The sequence below is a fragment of the Diceros bicornis genome, chromosome 1, assembly GCF_020826845.1.
Source record: "Diceros bicornis minor isolate mBicDic1 chromosome 1, mDicBic1.mat.cur, whole genome shotgun sequence".
Lineage (NCBI taxonomy): Eukaryota > Metazoa > Chordata > Mammalia > Perissodactyla > Rhinocerotidae > Diceros > Diceros bicornis.
This window is the reverse complement of record NC_080740.1, coordinates 20,429,400-20,448,060: the sequence shown is the minus strand read 5'-3', so window position 1 is coordinate 20,448,060 and position 18,661 is coordinate 20,429,400. Positions and strand designations below refer to the sequence as shown.

The following is an 18,661-nucleotide window of genomic DNA, read 5'->3' as shown; positions in this document are numbered from 1 at the left end:
TGTTGCATGACACAATTTCTAACCTAAAGAAACTTATAAATGAAAATAGTATTAGCTTAAATAGATTAACAAGTCATTTATGTAAATTCCAGAGATGGTTAGATTAAAACAAATTTTAAATATTTTTATAAAGGTAACCTTCACTCATAATGGCATTTAGGCTCTATCAAAACAAAACAAGTCACTGAACTCTGATACTTTTGCTATAGATGGCTTCATTTTTGTTTGCTAAACCATCTGTGGTTAATTTCCTGCCCTACCTGGTCAATAAGAAACATTCAGAAGTAAAACAGTGATTAAAATATTGTATTTTTGGGGCCAGCCCGGTTGCGCAAGCAGTTAAATGCGCGCGCTCCTCTGCGGTGGCCCGGGGTTCGCGGGTTCGGATCCTGGGTGCGCACGGATGCACTACTTGGCAAGCTATGCTGTGGCGGCATCCCATATAAAGTGGAGGAAGATAGGCACGGATGTTAGCCCAGGGCCAGTCTTCCTCAGCAAAAAAAAGAGGAGGATTGGCAGATATTAGCACAGGGCTAATCTCACACACACACAAAAAATATTGTATTTTGCATTCATAAATTGTTATTTAGGTCAAAACTCAGATGTTAGTATTAAAAAATATGACATGGAATATAAGGATATAATTTTTAAATTAAAAATATTTTATTGCCCATATATTAAAATGAACATAGAGCAGAACCACCTCAAGTGACCATTGATCTTCACAAGGGATAAAATAAGGGAGTAGCTGTGTGTGCTGTGTGCTACATTTAGAATCAAGTCTATTTTTCATCAAATTCAATTATGTTTTTATTATACTCTAGAGAATAAACATAATAGTATAGGGTGTATATATTTTTGAAAATAAAGTATTGAATAATAACCATGGTTCAGAAGAGTATAAATCATTTATGCACTCATTTATTGCCTTCTAACAGAATAGCTTTTAGAAAATTGTATGTCATGACAAATCAGTTATGCCACACTTACACTGCAGTAGTTGAATTACCCTTGGCATTTTTGTATTCTAACAGTTCTATTTATCTCTCAATAGTGTACATTGAATTAGTAATGAACGTCTGTATGATATGGGTTTTCCCAATACTTTTAAAGGAAAAAACATTAGTAATTCATTTTTAAAGATGGTATTTTTCCTTACCTTTGAATTTTTAAAGTTGTATTTCTAGCAGTGACCCTGACGTCTAAGTGTGAATTCCTTCTCTCTTCTTAATATCATCAGGTTTTATGAGCCACAAGGTCTTTTGCTTCCCCAAAGCAGTGATTCACCAGAATGGACCAGAGTGCCCAGAGGTCACTGAAGCTCCAACTGCCCTTCAAGAGAGGCTGTCCTTCTCTCAGACCATTTTCACTTTTGCATCCTCATTTCCATTTGAGTCAGAGCTAGGTGACTCGTAGGTTTGACAGTGGAAATTAGTGACGATGAATCATTTACTTTAAACACATATCAAAGTTTGTAACAGGAGGATAAATAACCTGCCAAAGAGGAAGACTATGAATGTGGTACCCACAGACTCGGTTAGTTCAGTAACAGAAAACTACACGTAGCACTGAAATATTTTTTGAGCTGAATGGAACTTGTTATTAGTTTAATAAGATATTGAGGTATTAGAAGTTCTCTTGGGCTCACAATATGACATAGAATGATTTTTCTCTTCTTAATGTTCAGTTGGATAGATATAATTATATCATTAAGCATTTATTTTACCTTTCTGTTTTCTAATTATAGACAGTCTTTGTGTGTACCTCAGGATGTAAGTTTTGCTGGTACTGGTGCAAGATTACTAATTTTTTTTTCTCTTAAAGAAATAATAATAAGTACTACCATGGATAATATTATTTGTCTTAATCCAGGAGATGCGGGGGATGGGAGGGGGAGTATTAACTTTATATTGTGACAGAATACTGGATGCATGGTTTCTATAAATGTAACCATGCTTATTCATAGAGGATACATATTCCATAGATTACACTTATTTTTCACATAATGCTTAAATTTTTTGAATTTGTATATGAAAATTTTCTTTAGAGTTTTCCACATGATGACCTAAAGGTCTGGGAGAAGTAGCCAAAACAAATCTTCAAATCTTCAAGCTATCAACTTTGGACTTCTCATGGCAGAACCACAAATCTGCCTAGTGGACACACATTAATATATTTTTTGGCCTTAGCAAATTATATAAAATGAAAATTAGTCATTTCAAAGACTGTACTGTGTATTATTATTTCTGGTGGTATTTTGGCACTTATTTAATAATAACAAGAGGATGGAAATGAATATTTACTCGTTCTTTAACATCCTGTGTTTGTACTTCTCTTTTGCATTTCTCTATTCTTCTGTACTCCCTATCTGTCAGAATCCCTACCTCTTCTGCTATTTTACTGAACAAGACCAGGGCACATGGAGAGAAACCTGAAAGACTTCCCTACCTATCCTTGAACCCAGAGTAAGACCTAAAGAGCCACTTTCCAATTTTTTCCGTCTGGGCTCCTTTCAGTACACACATCCTCCAGAATTAAAAATGCCTCCCAGGTGGGCAGCATCCTGGGCCTCATCAGCTCAGTAGCCTAAACTTTCCCTGACCCCTTCATATTTCCTATTTTTTAAACTTCTCCCAACCTCCCACTGAAGCTCTCAACCTGAAGTCCAGTGATGCATGCAGCTAGAAGTGGGGGTGAGTGAGCCACTCTGTCTCATGGTGGCCTGTTGAACCACTTTATCCTCATCATTTTCTGTCACTATTAGCTCCATTATTGGAACATCTATGGTCTTCCTTACTCTTTTTTCCATCATTCTACATTCTGTGCCTTCAATGCTTCCCTTAGACCTCTGCTTTAGGAGGCTGCGTTGAGTAGGGGTAAGTATGAGATCTAGGGCTTCATTAGATGTTTGTTAAGAGATTCTTTCAAGTAATACATACATTTTAAGTATTAGACATTTTTTTAAAGTATAACTTTTATTTTAATGTGTGTTAGCTTCACCTGCTCTTGGCCAAATACACGTAAGACAATAAAGAATTATTGTTTGAGGATATTCCTAAAGAATATTATTATAATTATCTTTCTGTGGTGAATAAGAAAAGGGAAGCAAGTGTCTGCCTGTTTATAAACTTTTATGATACCAAAGTATGAATAATATTGTGCTAAAAATCCATACCTGATAAGGAGATTGAGCCAACAATAGTGGGGCCATTTCCCATTGAGGATCTTAGTTAACGGGCCGATGAGAAGTAATCCCTCGCTCCGGAGGTAACAACCTGAGGTGTCTGGTGAAGACCTGGCCCAGCTGTGAGAGTAAGAACAGAGGAGGGAATACTAAAAGGGAACTGAGCCCTGGTCACAAGATGTGACTGCTGTGGTGGCTCATCTTTCCTGGTAGATGATTGATGCCCTGAGATCTAACCCAACCTCACCAGCTTTCCCTGGAAAAGAGCCTTGTCAGGGATTCAGCAGAGTCAACACCTTGTCTAAACAGGGTCACTAACACCACGGCCGTTGCTAATCACAATCCTAATTCTAGGCTAAGAATACCCTTCTATGGGACCTGGTAGCCGAGTTGAGGGGCTGGAAGCTGGTAATATTACTCCCTTCATTTCTACTCTAAAGACTGTAACTGTTCATCACTATGTTCCCACTGCCGAAAACAGTCCTGGATAAAGTAGGCTAGAAGATAAATGTGTGTTAGACATATTTGTTAGGCATCTATTGTGTTTGCTTTATTTTAAAGTAGTGCAAAGTTAGATGAGTAGAATGTGATAGAGGAAGTTGTCATCAAATGCTAGTTTTCTTTTTGATTAAGTATTTTTCTGTTATAAAAGTAACACATACTCATGGAAAATTTCAGACAGTAGAGAAAAGCAGTTATAAGGACAAGTTGAGTACAGAAGGGCAGAAATGAGGAAAAGTTTCCCTACTCCTCTGATCCTGCTAGTCTTGTTCTTCAGAGGGAACCTATATTGATAAATTATTGTATAACTATCCAGAAATATTCTCTACATATGTTTGCATGCACCCAAAAATACATTTCCTTTTTTACACAAATGGGAATTATATGTGTGTGCTGCAATTAGATTTTTTTTCACTTAATGTATTTTGAAAATCTCTCCATATGATTCTACTTTATTTTTTTAAATTTTACCTATGTGGGTGTACAACAATTTATTAAGCCAATTCCCTTTTGTTGAGCATTCACATGAACTGCAGTCTTTCTGCCGTTACTGCACACATGCATGCGTGTGTGTGTCCTTCCTTTCTTATGAGAGTTTATCTATGCAATAATCTCTTAGAAGTTGTACAGTTAGCTGTCGCAAAATTGTTCTTCTGCAGTGCTGCAACTGTCTCCTTTCCCATAGGCAGTATATGAGAATGCATGCTGTTTGTCCTGCCTCCTCACAAGGTGGCCCGAGGTATTATTAAAGTCCTCAGTTTGTAACTTGTAGTCAAATGTCTGGCTTAGTGATTGAATTTATCCGGGCAATGGAGATAACGATGTAGACTCGATGGTTCCCAGATCTCTTTTTTTTTTTTTTTTTTTTTTAAAGATTTTATTTATTTATTTTTTCCCCCAAAGCCCCAGCAGATAGTTGTATGTCATAGATGCACATCCTTCTAGTTGCTGTATGTGGGACGCGGCCTCAGCATGGCCGGAGAAGCGGTGCGTTGGTGCGCGCCCGGGATCCGGGCCCGGGCCGCCAGCAGCGGAGTGCGTGCACTTAACCGCTAAGCCACCGGGCCGGCCCGTCCCAGATCTCTTCTGATTCTCATTGTTACACATGTTCTCCCTCTCTCTTTTTCAGGAAGAGAATCAAGGGAATCGGCCCAGAGTAAATGCCAGTACAGTTTCCCTGCTTTTCTCCTCTTGATTTCGGTTTGCATGGTTTTATTGGATAGACCACATTCTGACTTTAGTAATTGTGCTGAAATTACTGGACAAGCCTCCATAGATAAAAAGAAAACACATTAACTTATTCTTTCTTGTCATGGGTATTAAACTGTCATATCCTTATATCCCTATAGAACATATCTGGAAAATTCTTTTTATATTGTTGACATAGCCCTGTGCCACGTCTGTCCCGCTCCCGTCACTACAGTCTATGAAAAGTGACCCCAAGTCAGATATAAATTAACGAGGGAGAAGAAGAGATCTAACTGTGTCTTGGGATATAATGCCAGGCTGACTCTGGTCAGTCCCAGCTCACTCTACTACTGCCAGGACTACTCTGCCATTGACTGGAAGTTTGGGGAGTATTTCACAGTTGGTTGACTCTTTTGAAAGTGCTTTAGACCTTTTAGGTTGGCACAGCCCTACACTGGGTCTGAACTTTCTTGAAGCAATCTGGACCATTCAAGAGCTTCTCTAAATTTGGGGTGAGGATTGGTGGTATAAAGCAACAAATAGCAGAGAGTGCTAACGCTCAAGTTTCTTGCATATTGTGTTTTTCATAGAATAACTAAGCAAAAGGTGGGTTAACAATGATGAGAATCTTAGGAGGCTATTAATATAGTCCAAATGAGAGCTGATAACAACCTGAGCCCAGTCTTTCACTCATGATAGGAATGGAAAGGGGAGGATACATTTGAGAAAGATTTAGTGTTAACAGAATTTGGTGTTGAGGATGTTTTTTCCTTGAAAGTATAGTTCAAACATCTTGAAATAACCAAAACCTCTCTGAAATTGAAAACAGTTCAGCATAAATGTTTAATTTCTTACTGCACTTTTTAGCCATTGAAGTAGTTGTTTTATGAATCCTTTTCTCAACCTTTAAAAAAATATTATCCAGGGACCAGCCCAGTGGTGTAATGGTTAAGTTCATGCTCTCCGCTTTGGCAGCCCGGGGTTCGCGGGTTTGGATCCCGGGTGCGGACGTACACACCACTCGTCAAGCCATGCTGTGGCAGCGTCACACATACAAAGTAGAGGAGGATGGGCACAGATATTAGCTCAGGTACAATCTTCCTCACCAAAAAATAAATAAATAAATAAATAAATAAATATACATACACGCACACACACACATATATATATATATGTAATCCAGAAATATCTTTGTCTCAGGAAATTAAGTTTTTATCTCATGACTGATTTATAGTTTAATTACACCCACACTAGTTTTTATACATCCACCCTCTTCCCTATTAAATACCTGTTAATTCCAAGGAGTTTTAGTAATCTAGTTAAACTGGGCTTATCTAAGAAGCAGAAAATTCTATTTACCTCACAACTATTTGTGTTTTTAAACACATATGATAGAATTGAAAAGAACTTTTCGTTATACTGAACTTATGGTGGGTAAGAAGTATAAACAAGAGCATCAAAACATTTTTTTAATGTTTAGATTTTTCATACTGTAAAAATAGTCTTTAATCTCTGCCATGAGACCTCTACCCTGATTTTAAAAAGTAAAAGTAAAAATCCTAACCTTCTGTGAAAGCACACATATATGTTTTCTACAAACTTGATCAAAAAAAATCTCATAAATTTTACCAGTGGAAACTACTTTTTCTTTTCCTTTGAACTATTTTGTGGCTTAATAATAAAGACTATGTGTTTTAAATCTTGAAAGAGCTTTTACAATAAGCTTAAGTTTCAAGATTTTATGATGTAATTATTCGCTTCTTTTTTTCTCAGTTCCTCTCCCTATCCTCAATTACACCAACCCGATACTAATAGGCTCTTTTGTTGTTGTTGTTATTTAATGCTGTCTGTTTAATTGTAGGACATCTCAGTCCATTTAGAAGTAAGATAGTGCATATATACATATACACATACCTACATGTATAAATGTAGTTGTGACCATAAAAATAAATTCTTATTTTTTATTATCTAAATAAATATAGTTTTAAAGTGACATGGCGGTGAGATTAGATAATCAGCACTGAATTCTCTGGTGTCAGGTGTCAGGGTTACTCTAAGTACAATGATTCCGTTAATTTTCTTAAAGCATCAATATCCTTGCATATAATCTCCTTTTCTACAAGGCACATTTATTGGCTCCCTCCTGTGTACTTCCTTAGTATGTTGTACACACCTCTTATCAAGTGTTACTGTATTGTAGTTATTTATTTACAGATCTGTCTCTCTCACTAGACAGAATTCCTTTAGGGAGGGGACCATGTCTTATTCATGTTTGGATCCCTAGTATATATCACAGTGTCTAGCACATATTCAGCATTCAGTTAACATTTATCAAATATGCCTTCATTCAATAAGTAATTTTTACACTCAAAGAATCTAGGAGTGAATGTTGAATGAGAAAATTACCACAGATATCCTTTAAAAAAGCATATTGCATTTTAAAAATGGTTTGTAAATTGATTTACACACAGGCTCTCAGTAATGCATCCACTTGCACACATCATTCACTTGGATAATTCAGAGTCATTATAATTAAAGCACTTTGGGGTTCAAATTTATTAAGAAATGTTGAGACGTACGAAAAGATATAAAGAGTACTCTGATAAACCTTCATGTGCCCACCATTCGGTTTAAGGAATAAAACATTAGCAGTACTGCTAAAGCTCACGTATACCTCTCCCCAGTCTCATCCCACTCCCATCCCCAGCCTGGATTTGGTGATGTTAATCTTTCCAGCACATTTCCTTACACTTTTACTACTTATGCTTGTAATTCTGAACAATATGCAGCATTGTATGGCATGTTTTCAAACTGTTATATGGATAGTATCATACTGTGTGTATTCATTTGTACCCTTTTCCCCTCAACAGTATATTTGTTAGATTCATCCTTGTTGATAGCTGTATTTCTAATTTATTTATTTTCATGGCTCTATTCCACTGAATGAATATAACTATGTAATCATTTTCCTGTTGATGGACATTTAGGATGTTTTCATGGATTTCTATTTGCTGAATTACCTTGGTTATTTTTTCATGATTGACCTTGCTTCTAAAGAAAATTTGAAGCAACTTATAGTTAAACAGAAAACACTTAAACCAAAATAAAGAAAAGTACCGTGTTATTTCAGAAAACCTAGACTAAGATCTTACATCATCTAAGTCTAAGGATATATAGACCTCCTCCCACACAAGATTGCTATTCCCATCAGCAATATTACTACACATATATGAAAATAATACATTACCTTTTAGATGTTAAAAATTAATTTTGACCTTAATTAAGGAAGATAAATTGTTCAAATTACATACCAAACTGACATTCATCTTCAATTTTGAAAAGTTTCTTTTGTGTAATAATCAGGCAATAAATCTCCAGACTTCAGATGATTGCACTTTTAAAGCAAAATGTATAGACAGTGATGAATTGCAGAATGACAAGATATTTAGCCAACTACAAGCAAAATCAGGTGCAGATAAGTTCTGACACTTTAAAATTTGTGACAAAATGTTTTTAAAAGCAGCTCAATTGTCTTAGTTTGTATCAATGAGGGAGGTCCTCTGAAACGCAACTGCTCAATCCCTTTATCAGTGTTTGGACAAATTACTAAAATATCTAGCCCTCTGAAGGCTTTACCCTATTTATAAGTTGTAGTTATTGGCCTCTACCCAGATTCAGATGTTAGAGATTAGCCTAAAAGCTGAGTCCTGATTGAAACAGATTTAGGTAGACTAGCCACTGAGCCTTTCCAATTCACATTGCTGTAATCTGTTAGATTTCACTGAATGAGACACATGAGGATGCTATAATAAAAACCTTTGATAAAGGGTCCCTAGAGTCAAGGTGTATGCTGATGGCATCATGTTTCTCAGTCCATAGAGGTGCTTACATAAGTTAAGAAAATGTATGCCAATTTCATGTCAGACTTAGAACTGGTATTCCCGAGTAAGGTTGTCCATCAGGAAATTGAGTGGCCTATGGCTTAAGGAGGTATTGTTTTTCTTGTAAATTCTTTGTTTTCATGAAAAGGCTCTTTGATTCTCAGAATGTATTTGTTTCAGGGTAATTCAGTATGAATTCAATCATGCTGAGAAGTCTCCTGAAAAGCCTTCGTTAAAGTTTTACAGTATATGTTTTACAGACAACCACACCTGATGAATTTGGAAAAGTCTTTCATAGAACATCAATTTTAATAATCAGAGCTTGGTTTCTAAAGCCTACACGGTTATATCTGGAATATATAATTAATAGCAATGTGGAATATATAATTAATAGCAATGATATTTTCAAAATAGCACTAACCTTTTTAATAACAGATCTTTCTTAATACTATTAAGAAGCAAATGCATAGCTGTCAGTTATGGGTGAAGGGATTCAGCTTCAAAAGAATTTTCTTGTTTATAAGCTTTCTTGCAGTTTAGATATGCTGCCATCAGGTGGTAGTAATATGTCATATCCATGTGACTCCACAGATGACATTCTGCTTAAGGTCATCAGTTTGCCCCACAAATATTTGTAATCATGAATGCACAGATTTTTATATGAAAATTAAAATAACAGGGTATATCTTTTTAGTTTCAGAGCTAAGGATACTTTGAATGGAGTTTTTAAAACATATATATTGGAAGATTCAATCGGGCATGTTTTCTCTGTTTTTAGTTTATTTAATTTTTTTTGGTAAATGAAGAGTTTCATCTTATGCCTTCTAAAAATTTAGAAAATATAGAAAAGTGAAATTAAAAGCACCAAATTTCATCACTCAAAGATAGTTGCTATTAACCTTTTGTTTCATTTCCTTCTTGTCTTTTTTTTTACATGCAATTTTTAGTATGTTTTTGTTTTTTAGAGTGGACTTCGATGGCAGGAAAAGGTACTTAGCTATAGTAACAGTGTAAATGCAGCATGTATGTTTTATAACCTTTAAAATTACAAACTCTTTGTATCTGCTTTGTCAATTCTTAATATTCTATTGATTGAAGTTTACCATAATTTTATATAGTCATTTACCTATTATTAGATAATGTACGTTTCTGATCTTCATTAATTAAGAGTATTTTATCTCTACCTTCCATCCACTGCCTATCAGGAGGACCATTACTTCATTGCATCTGTGCTTGATTTTTGTTTTAACACAAAAGAATTTCTAATTCATCTCTGAGTAGCTAGATATCTTATATTTCTGCTATTGCATTTGAAATGAAACTTCCAGAAAATTTGAACTTTCAGTTTTCAATTATGAATGAAAATATATAATCTGTTATTATTTTCATATCATATAAATAGTTTATAACTTTTTGAATATTTTATAATTTTATAAATTGTATGCAACCAGGTACAAAATACAAACATTTCAGGGCCTGTGATATTATGAAATGGAACCATTACCTACTTCTTACCAAAATAATTTTTTCTTTTCTTTTTTATAGCATAGAACATTGCATTAAAGAAATACAGTCCGAAGTTAACAAACAATGCCCAGATGTGCAGCTGCAAACAACAAGTGACTGTTTTGAATGGCTAAATGACTATAATTATAATTCATTCAGGTCACCTTCCATTTCCCATGGAGATTTGATGAAATTCCTCAAAACATTGGTAAAAAAAAGAATCTTTGCTTTGTAGTGGAGTGGGGTGGGTGAACAAGAAATACAATTCATTCAATTTCACTATGTGTATATTTATTTATTTATTTATTTTTGTGTGTGTGTGCGGAAGATCGGCCCTGAGCTAACATCTGCCAATCCTCTTCCTTTTTTGCTGAGGAACACTGGCCCTGGGCTAACATCCATGCCCATCTTCCTCCAGTTTATATGGGACGCCGCCACAACACAGCTTGTCAAGTGGTGCGTCGGTGCGCGCCCGGGATACGAACCAGCTAACCCTGGGCCAGTGCAGCACAGCGCGCACACTTAACCGCTTGTGCCACCAGGCCGGCCCCTCACTATGTGTATATTTATTTTAGTGACCATATTAGCCTGCCGTATATTGGAGTTGGGGCTTGTGCTTTGTTTTGTTTCTGTATCCCCAGTGGAATCCAGTGAGCTATTTGTTTTTATTTTTTACTGTGATTTTTATCAATAAAATGAAATTTTATATAAATAAAGATTAAACATTATAATTCCTGGGTGATTTGTGGTGTGATGTATACCATATCAGCACCGCAAAGTATGATATGTACCACAATTATCTACCAGAAAAGGTTTATATTTATTACATTTTGTGTCTTTTCATAACTACTCGTTTTCTCTGTGCTCATTATTAAACATAATAAGATCGCCATCAATTTATCTATTAAGTTAGCCTTGTCTATAATTCCCTTCATCCCCAACCTGCAGGCATATCCAGTTCTTTTCAATCAAGGAGGCAACTTATACAAGACCACAGTTAATTGATGGAGAATCATCACATTGGTCCTTCCTTAATACTGACCACACTCCATGTTAGAGAAGTTTTTGTAGCCTTCAGTACAAAGGCTTTTTTAAAATTTTTATTTTATTGCATCTACATCTATAATGGTGGCTAGCTTGCAAAAACAGTTTCCCAAAGAAACAGCACAATTGTTAGAAAGCAGTATTTCTATAGCTATGGTTTTAATTTAATTTAGAGGAAAAAAGGCACTGTTTTTGTCTAAACATCAAACATTGACTAAGGCAGATGTGGAAAATATCTTGAGGTTGTAGATGGCTTAGGATGACAGAATCCGATGAAAATAGTTTTTGGCTGTTGTTATTATTGCAGATGTCTCTTTAATGTTTACAAAGTAATAAAAGGAAGAGAAAGGAAGACTATGTGCCCTGAAGCCTTATTCTTTTAAGAAAATCCTCTCACCCATTATCTCTTGAAGGTGGAGCCTTGAAGAATAAATATGGATATAGTTATTCCTTTAATTTCTATTAAGAGCCATGTATATTGAATTTCATTAATATTAATGTAATAATGCTTTCTCATTTAATTAAAAGCAAAAGCTTTTAATTATCTTTTAATCTGTCACACATAAGTCATTCTCTATTCACTGCAGGGCAAAGGCTGCCTTAGTTTTGCTCAAATTCATTAGACTGATAGGCTTGTTCCAGACCTTGGTTTTTTTACATAATTGATCATGTTATTTTGAGCGAAGAACCACATTATTAAAACAGATCCAGATTAAAATGACTTTATTATCAAGTTTTTGCATGCTAAAAGTGTCAATCTTGACAGCATTTTTCATACATCCATTTTTTTCCATAGAAAATTTTTTCTTTATTAATTCTCTAGCTATTTAAATAAGAAACAGAGGGCCTCATTATGGCAGTTATACTGAAGTTATTTTTCAAAATTTAAGCAATCATACTAAACATGTGTTTTAAACCTCTGTAATCTATTATTCTTTGCTTGATCTAATATTTACAGTTATTGACTGATTTAAAGAAACCCAAGGTGAAGGCACAAATATGACTCATTTGTTTTATAGAATTTACTATAATGCTGATGTCCTGGACTCTATCTAAGGACGTTTCTATTCCAGAAGTATCAAAAGAACTAAACACAGGGAGAATAGAGAGAGAGAAACTTCAGAAAGCTCAATGTACCTTGTGGCTCTCCAGAGTGTAGAAGAAAGAACATGGACAAGGAGAATGAAGCCAGGGATCCGTTCTTAGTTCTGTACTTTATTCGTGACATTTGGAAAATAACTTAAAACATGCTGCACTTTAGTATGCTTATCTGTAGATTGGATTTCTAAATATCTATAACCAATTTTTCATTATGAATAAGCCAGAGACTGTATAGAAAAGTGCTTTTATATAATAAAACACTATAGAGATATTGGATATTGTTACTTATTACAGACAGAACACTAAATTAGACATTGTAATGCTTAGAATGACTGAAAGCAAATTCCTGGAATTTGTCTAGGAGTTGTTCATAATTCTGAATCACAATACCTGTGATATCTTTGTCAACAAGAAATTTCAAAGCCAGCCTGATTTTATACCACTTGAACCTTTCTTTCATTTTTCTTATAATCAGCTTGTTGCTACTTAAAGAATATAAACTAATTTCAATATTAGCTGAAATAGACATAATTAGGAAAGTCAGCATGTAAGGAGAATGTATAATTCAAAGTCCAAAAAGAAAGTAATTTTTTGGTCCCTTTACTATTCATAATTACACCTACCATTGTTTTCTATCAGTTAACAGAAAATATAAAGGAATAATTTCATATCATCTTTTGGGGAATGATTCTGAGAGTGTTTTTTTCCCATTTTGTGTTAGTTATTTCTTTGGAGAGAACTGAAATATTTTCAGATTAATTTCCAAAGTAAAATCTTTTATGACATGGTTCTCAAAAAGGAATTTAGATGAAAGTTAAAGTCTTTAGATGTATTAAATTTTATTTCTCAGGATGGCAGCTATTAGTAACCCCTAGGCACATACTATATTTAAACGTCTCCATTTTGTATGTCCATTTAGGGTTCTATAATAATAAGTATACTCATTCAGGCATGAAAATTATCTACCAGGAATTAATTAGGGGCATGATCTTGAATTTATTTTGTCTTAGGAATACATTTCAATCGATGTTTTACTGTACATTTTTACTTAGAATTTTTAAGCTACAGCTTTCATACAGCTCAGGTTAGATTGGGGGTGGCTAACAATGAGGGCTAAAAACTATATGTCTGAAAATCTAACTGAAAATATAGTTCATCACCTGGGCATTACATTCTAAATGTCTGAATTGATTAAATTTCAAATGCAAAAAAAAAAAATATCTTGAGGAGCATCAGAGTATTGATTTTAAATTGAAATGAATTATGAAATTGTGTACAACTGTAGAAATCATTTTTTCCTGTTACTCTTACAGTTAATTGTATTTCTAACATTATAATTTACTTTTATTAGCAAGATTTGTTGAAGAATGAACAAAATCAAGAAGAAATGATACTGGATTTACTTTGGGACCTCTCCTGCCAGAGCAGCGTTTCATTCCCATCTACTCTAAGTGGAACATCTTTCCATTTCCTCTCTAGGACTTCTCTTCATTCTGTTGAAGATCATTCCTCTATGGATGTAAAGTATATATGGGATGATATAAGACTACATCTTCGACGCTTCTTAGTGAGCAAATTACAAAGCCATAATGAAATAAACAATTCACAGCAAAAAGTTTTGTTGAAAAATCAGTGCATACAACAACTCTTGTTTCTTTATCCAGAATTGGAAGTTATAATCAAGTACCAAAACATACAGAATAAACTGTTGGCTAAACTTCTACAGAACTGCTTTCCTTCTTACGGCAGAGAATCAAATTTAGACATAATGCTTCGTGGATACCAAAGTACAATGCTTAAGTTATACTCAATGATAAAAGAGGATTTTAACACACTGTGTGAAATTTTAGCTCCATCCTCAACAGTGAAATTCATTAAAGAAACTTACCTGGATACTATTACAGAAGAAATGGCAAAATTTCTTGCAAATTTTTGTGAGCTGCAGTTCAAAGAAAGTGCTGTCCGTGTGATTAAAACAAGCAAGAGCTCCAGCAGGCATAGAGGAGCAGTGCATGCTTTGGGTTAGTGATTTTTAAAATTTCTGTTTGGTTTATCTTAAGCCTTTTGATATCTTTAATTTTCTAAGATTTTTCTGTTTGGTTAAATCTAATTGCAAAGTTGAAAATAAATCAGAAAATAGATGTTATGATATTTTGCAGTACACATTTCTCTTATGCATTCCTTTTTCTGTAAGTATAGTACTAGAAGCGTTTTCTTTCCTGTTATTTAATTTATTAAAGATATTGTAAGTGTAAGTCAAAACTATTGCCAATAAGAGTTTTGGTTTTTTTGATTGCATAAATTATTGGATGAAACTGTATATAGATATATGTGTGTGTGTGTATATATATATATACACATCTATACATATATGCACATATATATTCAGATATATATATGTAATTTTTAACCCATTGTGTCTTCCAAAGCTGAAGCATTATTAGGTTAAAAAAACTGTTGAGGGCCGGCCCCGTGGCTTAGTGGTTAAGTGCGCGCGCTCCGCTGCTGGCGGCCCTGGTTCGGATCCCGGGCGTGCACCGACGCACCACTTCTCCGGCCATGCTGAGGCTGCGTCCCACATACAGCAACTAGAAGGCTGTGCAACTATGACATACAACTATCTACTGGGGCTTTGGGGGGAAAAAAAATTAAAAAAAAAAAAAAAAAAAAAAAAAAAACTGTTGAAATTTGCATTAACTAAAATTGGAAGTTTAAAACTATAATATTTTAGCCAATTCCAATAAAAAGCTATTGTGAAATACTAATAATAAAATTCTATATTATAATTGGTTACAGAGGCATAGCATTTTAATATAGCTAATTTTAAAAGTTCCTCTAGTATTATTTCTATAAGAATATATACAAATAAAAGATGATTTGAAAATTCCTAATTTTACTCAAGAGATAAATGAAAAAGGAAAGAAACTATTGTGATGTAATAAACTTCTTCCTATCATTTAATTTCCCACCAGTGGAGAAAAATCAAGGTAAAAAATATTATTTTGAAAATTATATTAGTCATGCTTTTACATAAAACTCTGAGGTATATATCTAAATAGGTTAATAAATTATATTTTTTAAGTATTTGAAAATTATCATTTCGTGAATTGCTATCTTTGAATTTATGATCCCTTTATAAAAATTTCCGTAGCTCACTATATTTTTACTCACCCTCCTTAATAAAGTGCCAGAATACCAAACTACTCTGATATATGAATTTTCAAATACTTTAAAGTTTTCTCTTAAAATTTTTATTTTCTCTCGGAAGCTGTATCACATCACAGGACAGAGATGCATTAGCCAAGTTTATGTTATGGCAGAATAGAAAGTCAGTTAATTTAGGAACATTACAATTCTGCTCTAAGCATATAGATTTTCATTTTAATTGTTAACACAAATTTTAAATGCATTTCATGAGTGTACTTATTTTCTAAAACTTTTATATTCTCTAAAAATATTTCTGCTTACTTATGAAGTATTTTCAATATGAAAGTTTTATATGTGCTAAATATAGTTTATAACAGAAGAAAAGATCCATATGATTGAAAATATGTGTAAGTTACTATGGAGTCTTTAGGGCTGATATTAAGGTGTTTTCCCATTCGTGAAAGAAAACTATGTGCCTCGGCTTTAACACCAAAATTTAAAACATTTTCTACAAGTCCGGGTGTGCTGATCTATCTCAAGCTCCTTTATGTGAACTTTAGTTTAAATCACTAGTTAAATGAATACTTTCCATATGCCCAGCACTGTGCTAAGTACATCCCATTCCTTATTATCCCATTTTCGTTAACAAGGAAGGAAGCTTAGAAAGATTAACTTGCCCTGGATCATGTTGTGCAGAGTCAGGATTCATGTGTAGGTCTTTGTGTCTCCAAGACCCGTATTCTCAACCATTATGCTATTTGACCTTGTCTCAAAGTGTAGAATTAAATGCTTTGTCACTTGTAAAAGAAATTTCAAACAGCACTGTACAAGTGGGCTGCTTGAAAATCAATTCAGTTCGGCTTTATTGAGCACCTACCATTATTAGCAAGGCGTTTAGCAGCTACCATGTTTAAGGTTCTGAGCCAGACACAGTGAGGGGAAGAAAACTAAAGGGGTAACTGCTGCTAATGCTGTATGAGAACTGCTAAACTAACTCTTAATGGATCAACCATACTTTCTACTAATATTTGACCCAATGACTAAATTTTATTTATTAAGGAAATACAGTTTTAAATGAGGACAATAATAATAATAATTTATTAATATTTATTAATATACAATAATATATTTATTTAATAAATATAAATAAATAAAATATTTATTAATATACAATAAAAATTGTAACAATTTATATTCCTGTTTGAATAAAATGTAGATTGGCTTGAATAGGTTGTATATTATTTTTATATATGTCTATATCTTTATGTTCACCAAGTCTTCGATATTTATCCTGAAACTATGGAAAAGATATTCCTTAAGTAACAATGGCTAACATTTATTGGGTCAGACATTGATGTGCCTTGTCTTATTTAATCCTTCTAACCAACTTAGAAGATAGGTACAATTATTTATTATCTCTATTATACAGTGAGGAAGCTAAGGCAGAGAGATATTAAGTAATTACTCAAGGTTACAGAGTGAAGCCCGGATTCAAACTCAGGTCTGTCTGACTCCAGAGCCTTTACTCTATGTCTGTGCTCTACTGCCTAAGAGAACAGGAAGGAAAAAGCACATTGCATTAAAAACACTGCTCTGAATCCTCTGTATGCTGACTCTACTTTAGCATAGTCAGTGTTCTACTTGTCTCTAAACTGTCTCACACGTCTCTCATTTGAAGACTGCATAATGCCAATTAGAAATTTTTTTGCTTATAATTCCAATTTTGTGATCTATCGATATATCTTAAGCAGGCCTTGTATGTATACCAGTTTTTTTGTCTCCAGTTTCATTAAGATATAATTGACGTATAACATTGTGTAAGTTTAAGATGTACAACATATACTATAGCTTGTATGTTTTGTTATTTGAAGAAAATGATGAAATAATGTTAATATAAATATTACAGTGTCTTTGTGATTTGGTGATCTATCCTAGAAAAGAATAATATTATTTTTACAGATACTCTTTTACAAAGTTTCAAGAATGATTTAAGAACCAAGACTTTCTTAATAACTCTGATTTTATTAATCTGTATTCTTAGAGTTTCTCTAATAATTTTTGAGGAAAATTATAAATTACTTTATAAAGGTTTATACTACACTATTTTATTTTTTCATTTAGTTTATAAGGCTTTAAAGTCAAAATAAACAACTTTCAAAAAGCTAGAAATTTGCATTTAGCATTTTGATTACAACCTTGTTTGTCATTATCTGGGGAGTCAGATCCATATTTACACATGTACAGGTGTCATCTACATTTCAGGAGACTAGTACCATTCTTATATGGTAATATTCTTCTATGTCTATATTTGGAGTGATTAAGTGACCAAGTTACTTTTAAAATAGTATTTTCTTTGGATTTAAGAAAAGTTATTGCTACTTTTCTCAATGCTTGAAAAAGAGAGGATTGTTTACATGTAATAAACTTCAGTTAAATAAATCCTCTGTATTTAATATGAAATGATGCAATTAAGAGATTTCAGTCATAGAATAAATTTCATAGTCCCCAGTATATCTTACCCTGAATTTTTCTAGAGGTTACTGTTAGCTTGAAAGAGAAAGACTTAAGAGAGTATGATATGTGCCTTTGAATATTTGGAAGGTCTAAAAATCTGCAGCGGATGAGAGTTTGAACCTGAGTGGCCTGTAAAGCCACTTGCCTTTCACAGTCTCTTGCTATTTTGTTTAGGGAAGATTGGGGGTAAGGGAAACAGAATCCCTCAGGGGATGAAAAGATCCTTCAGGGTGAAGAAGGCCCTCAAACCAAAATAAAAGTAGAATTCTTGGCTAGGGAGTCATAGCTTAAAGTCACCCTACTGTCTCTCCTACTCCTCAGGTAGTTCTGACTAGCTGAATGGTGATCTCAGGGAAAGGCGAAGGAGTATACTGAGGCCAGCATGCAAAATGCGTACAAAAAGAAGCATTCATAGGAGTACTGTTACCGAAGAGACTAAGCCTCCTAGGATACTGCCTCTGTTCACCCTGTTGTGCTCCTGAGACAGAAGTAAAGATCTCCATTTGATCGCTGATGACAATTATGCTTGTTATTAGTTGAAGCTGGAATTTCAAGTAATACAAAACAGTAAATGGGAAAAAAATTCATAAGAGAA

At 34.0% G+C, this 18,661-nt stretch overlaps 1 protein-coding gene across 13 annotated transcripts in view; it reads left to right on the top strand.

The window, feature by feature from the left end:
- KIAA0825 (KIAA0825 ortholog) overlaps positions 1-18,661 on the top strand; it is a 370,351-nt gene that overhangs the window by 50,813 nt on the left and 300,877 nt on the right. For all 13 annotated transcript variants that reach the window (XM_058530923.1, XM_058531045.1, XM_058531081.1 and 10 more), the window contains 2 exons: positions 10,300-10,468; positions 13,757-14,426. In XM_058530923.1, the coding sequence (XP_058386906.1) occupies positions 10,300-10,468; positions 13,757-14,426 (839 nt within the window). The remainder of the gene's footprint in view (positions 1-10,299; positions 10,469-13,756; positions 14,427-18,661) is intronic.